General features: G+C 35.2%; 1 protein-coding gene across 1 annotated transcript; it reads right to left on the bottom strand.

Annotated features, from left to right (window-relative positions):
- Positions 1-5,639: 5,639 nt before the first annotated feature.
- On the bottom strand, positions 5,640-6,371 carry LOC110022815. Its single transcript, XM_020721930.1, has one exon. It carries the CDS (start codon positions 6,226-6,228, stop codon positions 5,857-5,859), a length of 372 nt encoding a protein of 123 aa, XP_020577589.1. The 5' UTR covers positions 6,229-6,371; the 3' UTR covers positions 5,640-5,856.
- Between the last annotated feature and the right edge of the window lie 307 nt (positions 6,372-6,678).

Raw genomic sequence — 6,678 nt, 5'->3', positions numbered from 1 at the left:
TCCTTTCTTTTCTTACCTTACAAGGGGAGAAATTTCTCAAAGAGAGGCCATACATCTAGCGAGGAGATTAAAAGTTTTAAAGTAAAATGAAAGAGAGCTTGTGAGATGAGAGATTTTTAGTGTGCTTGTAATTCATCTGCAATTGTTGGATTTTAGGGAGATAAATATGTTGAGTTTTTGTTTGATCTTCTTTAAGAGAAAATTGTGAGACTCTTATATATGAGTTCCACTCTTAATTCAATGTTGATTTTATGAAATTTTGCATGCTTAGTGAGTAGATTTTTTGTCCTCATTTGTTGTGAAAGTGTAGTGATAAAGATTAAGTAATATGATGATAATTTTTTGTGAAAATTCTAAATGATGTAGGAATAACTTGGGAACTCATAGAATTTTAACTTAGCCAGTTAGTTTGTTAAATTAATCATGATTATAAAATTTTGAGAGGAATCTATAAATGACGATTAAGTTATCCACAGAAACTCATCGGAATAGGAACATCTCCTTTGAATTCGTGCAAATTGATTAGGAAACAAGGTTGTTTTGGACTTTTCATTTGATTTAGAGAACTAAATGAATGAATCTTCAATCCTTCTTAGACTACCGGAAGGAGAAAGGAATTTTTTTTTTGTTTTTTTTTGTTTTTTTTTACACCTATAATGAATTGTTTGCTAAGTTGAATCCCTACATAACCACTTCAAAGGAGAATTCTTAGGATGTATCTTAATCAACATTACTTTCTTTTAATTCTTTTAAAACTTAGGTTTTGCTCAATTTTAAAAAGTAGGGTAAGAACTTCTATTAAAGTTCAACCTTTCAGGCTAGGACTGGCAATTTTATGTTAGAATTTTTGCTAATTGAGTTTATCTCGTTCCCTATATGATCAACAACCAAACTCAAACGCCGGTACTACTGATACATCATGTATACCTGCATGAGACTCCCATGCTTCTCAACACTTTGTGTGTGTCACTAATCGCACTAATAAAAGTCTTAGAGCCTAGGCGTTGAGGTGTGAGACTAAGGCACCCAAACAAATGTGGAATATTAATCATGTAGCGAAATGGGGGCCCAAAAATCACAGATTTGATGTGCAATCGAGTAAACTCGCATGAAACATTTAATCAAAACAAAACACACATTACACAACAACTCAAAGGCTAATGATAAAAATAGAAGCAAATCAACACAATTAAACATTTGGTTGCCTCCAAAGAAGTGTTTGATTTAATGTCCTCAGCCACACAATGACACCAATTACTTGGGATGATCTAAAATCAAAATTTCTCAACAAACCATGTTATCACCCACAAAATACAACTTAAGTCTCTGCTCATTAACCTTAAGAACTCTAGCACTCTTTTTATCTTCAATATTCATGAAGAACAGACCAGACCACCAGTACAATAATGTCTTTTATCCAGGCTCAATATTCTTCCTAACTTTTGATAATGTCATTTTTTGTCTTTTCCTTATAAATTTTCGCATTCTGATAGGCTTGCTCTCAAATTTCCTCAAACTCTTTCAAATGCAGTACTTGTTTTTTTTTTCAAATCTTTCATATTAAGGTTGAATTCTTTTACTACCAAAAAATCTTTATGTTCCAACTCTACAGGTAAAAGACGAGTTTTTCCAAAAACAATATATATAGAGACAATCTTATAGGTGACTTATAAGCAGTGCTATAGGCCCATAATGCATCATTCAATTTCAATGATCAATCTTTTTTAATGAAATAAACTATCTTTTCTAAAATTCTTTTTAACTCTCTTTTAGAAACCTCAACTACTCCACTAGTGTGGGGTAGTATGCAATGAAAACCTTATGTTTAATTCCATATTTGACTACTAATATCCCTATCTTTTGTTTCTAAAATGGTTAACTCCATCACAAATAAACACTTTATGCGTCCCAAATCTATTGAAAATGTTTTTATTCAAAAACTTTTGAATTCTCTGAACATCACAATTAAGAATAACTCCTTATTCAATCTAATTTGAGACATAGTCCACTACTACAAGGATATATAACTTTCTTAGTGATGACACAAATGGTCACATAAAGTCTAATCCTAAAGTATCAAAGATCTTCACTTCTAAAATGTAACTTAAGGGCATTTCAGCTATATTATGAATAATATTTATTATTTGAGAACTATCACATTTTTTATGTATTCAGTAACATCTTTAAACAATATAGGCCTCGAATCTGAATTGTAAAAGCTGAACAATTATTCTAAATCGTCTAAATTGCCCTCAAATTCAAAATTATGACACCCTAATTATATCATTAACCTCTTCCAAATAGACATCTAATAATATCACTGGTACACTTTCTAAAGAAGTATGGTTCGCCCCAATAATAAAGTTTGGCATCATAAATGAATTTTTTTTGTTGGTATGTCAAATCATAGTTTATGAAGCCACTAACAAAAAAGTTCACTACGCAAAAATACCAGGAAATGTTTTGCTAAAAAATGACAGAGTCCCTTGTTGGGAAAACTATCATTTATTTATATGAGAAACTCATTAGAACTCTCCTGCTCTAGCCTAGACAGGTGGTTTGCTACAGGTATTTCAGTACATTTTATATTCACAATTTTAATATCAAATTCTTATAATAAAAAGACTCATCGGATCAAATGAGAGTTGACATCCTTCTAGTTACAAGGTATATGATTGCAACATAGTAAATGAAAACAGTGCTTTTGATACCAATTAGGCAGAACTAAATTTATCGAAGACATATACTATGGCCAATAACTTTTTTTTAGTGGAGGAGTAATTCATTTGAGCTTCATCAACAGTCTTCCTGGCATAACATATGGCTCAAAAAATCTTATCTCCTTTGCCCTAATATCATGCCTACCACGTAGTCACTAGTGTCGCACATCAATACAAATGAACACTGCCAATCCAGTGAAAGCATGACAAGTGTTATGACTAACTCAGCTTTCAGAGTCTCAAATGAAATGACACAATGGCCGTCAAAGTGAAAGGGGACATCCCACACTAACAGAGGACACAGGGGTTTAGTGATCTTGAAAAAGACCTTAATATAACATCGGTAGAATCTTAAGTGTCATAAAAAACTTGTAACTCCTATCACAAATACAGGTGGTGGAATTTTCTTCTTATCACTTAGATATTCGCCGAAGCTACCTCCATCCCCCTCTTAAAATTTATCCCAATACAAAATTTTTCATCATCATGAATTGACATTTTTCCTAATTTAAAACTAATTGGGTCTCCTCACAGCTCTACAATATTTTGGCAAGATTCTCTAGGCATGAGTCAAAGAAGGGACCAAACACCAAAAAAAAAAAAAAAAAAACATTCATAAATTTTTATCCCTTTCTTAATCAAATCAAAAAAGATGGGCATCATGCAATAGTAGAAGGTGGTTAATGCAATACATAGTCCAAAGGGCGTCCTTCTAAAGGCAAAGGTCTCAAAGAGGCTCATGAATATAGTTTTATCTTGGTCCTCGAGAACTATGAGAATCCGGTGGAAGCCTGAATAGTCCTCTTAGAAACAAAAGAAAGGGTGGTCGGCTAGTCTGTCCAACATATGGTTCATAAATGACAGAGGAAAATGGCCATACTTAGAGGCAGCATTGATACTCCTATAATCAATGAAAATTTGCCGCCTAGTGACACATCTTGTTAGTATCAACTCATTTTTCTCGTTTTCCACCACTGTCACTCATCTCATCTTGAGGGCACAATGGATCGAACTCACTAAATAATTTTTGCATCCAACTACTTCATTATTCCATCTTAACCACCTCCTTCATCACAGGGTTAAGTCTCTTTTGGGTATCAACCTTATGTTTGTGGTTCTCTTCCATCAGAATCATATGTATGCAGAGAGAAGGGCAAATACCTTTAATGTTCATGATGGTCCACCCAAAAGTTTTCATAAATGTCCTTGGAACTCTCAATTTCTCTTCCTGTAGCTTAAACAACTCCAAGGAGATAATCATTGACAATGCACAAGTCTCTTAGGTGGACCTTTCAATTCCAACTCAAGGGCTCTCTCTATGGATGACACTAAGGGTTTGGCATGGACAGTGGTATCCAATAGCTCAAATATATCCTACACGCCCTAGGGCTCACTTCTAGTAGTATAGCAAATTCTTTCTTAGAATCTTTATTATCCTCCTCAAATAGTCCATGCTCTACTGATCAACTTCAAAAATATGTTGAAATGAGCATCTAATCAACCCATCCACCAAATCTAACCTATAGCATGAATTATCATTAAAATCTTGAGGGTTTTTAAAATATTAAATGCTATCACTTGATCATTAACCCTCATATTCAATTCTTCCTTTTGGACATGAATCGCCCTACCTATGACAAGAAAAAGTCTTCATAAGATTATGGGAATTTTCTTATCCTCCTCCAAATCTAGAACAAAAAAATATGCTGAGAAGATAAATTTATCCGCATTAATAAAAACATCCTCTGTGGCCCCTCTAAGATAAGTCAAAGATCAGTCAACAAGTTGAAGTGTTGCAATGGTAGACTAAACTTCTCATAGTCATAATCTCTTGAAAATGGATAGGGGCATGAAGTTTATACAAGCTCCTAAATCACATAAAACTTTACTAAAAAAAATTTCTTCTATGACAAGGGATGGCAAAATAACTAAGAACTTTAAGTTTTTTAGTGAGTTTATTTTGTATAATAGCACAACACTTCTCGCTTAGAGTTACAGTCTCAAAGTCTCCTAGCTCCTTTTTTCTTATTGAGAATATCTTTCATGAATTTCACAAAACATTTGTGTTCAACCATCAACAAAAGGAATGTTAATTTTTAGCTTCTTAAACGCTTCCTAAAACTTCCAAAATTGTAGATCAAGCTTATGCTTTAGAAGCCTTTGGGAAAATGATAGGGGTTTTCTAGTTCCATCTTAGGAAGTGATTGATTTCCCAAAGACTGGAGCAAGTTTTTTCACTGAGATTTTCAAACTAAGGGTTAGCTTCTTCCTGCGTGGGCACCTTCTTATTAAATTCTTTAAACTCTTTCTCATTCCTTAATTTAATGGCCTTAACACATTCATTCCCTTTACTTTTGGGATTCACTTCATTATTACTAGGGTAAGATACTCTGGGTTTGTTGCTTTATGTGTTCTCTCTCTAACTTAGTTGACTTTCAATATTTCTTATTAATGTGCTTGACTCTGCAAATAATTCTCCATTTGCAACACAATCTCTTATGAAGATAACTTCTTCCTTTTAAATTGGGTATTTGAAGTGAATTCAGGTGGGCATGTCTGTATAGAATTGCCTTTATTTTGATTATTCTAATTATCTAATGAATTAGATTGGTTATTCTTCTGTTATTATGTTCGTACACCATGGGTAGTATTATTCGAGCTAAAATTAGAGTTATTCTTTCAACCTGGATGGTAAGTGTAAAATAATGTCCAACAGATGTGTGGAAACTATAAAAATACAGAGCAAGAAAAAGACTGCTCTCAACATACCCTGAATTTTTAACTTCATTACAAGTTTACAACCCAAATTATGTAGTTCTGATTGGCAAATTAGGGATTCATCTATAGGAAATTTGAAAAACAAACAATGGAGAATTTTTTTTTGAACTCATAAATAACTCATTTGACAACATTCTACAGCCACCATATCTAAAAATTCAAACAAAAGCAAGCACAATTAGAGTCAGATTACAGATGTGCGATTTTATTGACTACAATTTTTTTTTCTATTTTCATGAAACCCGTCGAAGAAACGGAAAACAGCACCTGCTGAAAATCTCACTATAGGGCAAACCAGAAAACACAAATATAATACTACAGAAATACACAGAAAAAAATCCGCCCCGTCCTCTTCAAATTAATGCGCAGTAACTAAATCAGCACCGAACACATCCAGCACGGAATCCGACGGATCTGGACTAGGAGGTGCAAAGAAAACGTACTTGGCCGCAGCGAGCTTCTTCCTCAGCAAAATCCGCGGTGCACACATCCTACTAGCAAAGAATCGGATCTGCTCGCCCTCCAACTCCTCGATAGGCATCGCCGAGGCAGCAATTACCGGAGATCCAGGCGGAGAGATCCGTGCTACGGAGATCTGCAAAGATCTTGGCGATCTTGCGCAGATCTTCGAGTCCCGCAGTCGCGCAAGCGCACCCGGCTTCAGAAAACGCTGCAGCCTCTCAGTCCTCGCAGCAGCTCTCCTGCACGGGCTCCTCATCCTCCGGTTCATTCCGATGATCTGGAGAGAGAGTGGGTGTTGAGGGAGAGGGGTGATGGCCGATGAATGTGGGAGGGAACCAGGGTTTTTTAAGGAGAGGCGGGAATGAGTGCAGACGCCAAGGGTTTTTTCAAAATGGAAAGCGGGATGTGTACGATAAGAGCCCGCGCTTGGCCGGAAATTTATGTAGCCGTTACTGTAGCCTTTCCATGTGACCGCTTGAGCCAGGCAACGTGATGCGCTATCTGGCCGCCTGAATTCGATCGGACGGTGCTAATAGTCCTGGTTCGACGGGCACATGGGACTGCAGAGCATCTTAGGCCCCATTTGATCACTAAAAGAAAAAGTTAAAAATAGGATAACATTAACAATCACTATTTTTCATTTGTTTCATATAATAATTTTAGGATAATTACTCTTGACAAAAAAATTTAGGTTTTTATGTTATTGAAATTGTCTGAA

This window comes from Phalaenopsis equestris, unplaced genomic scaffold (genome assembly GCF_001263595.1).
Source record: "Phalaenopsis equestris unplaced genomic scaffold, ASM126359v1 Scaffold000202, whole genome shotgun sequence".
NCBI classification, from domain to species: domain Eukaryota; kingdom Viridiplantae; phylum Streptophyta; class Magnoliopsida; order Asparagales; family Orchidaceae; genus Phalaenopsis; species Phalaenopsis equestris.
This window is presented reverse-complemented; position numbering and strand designations above follow the sequence as displayed.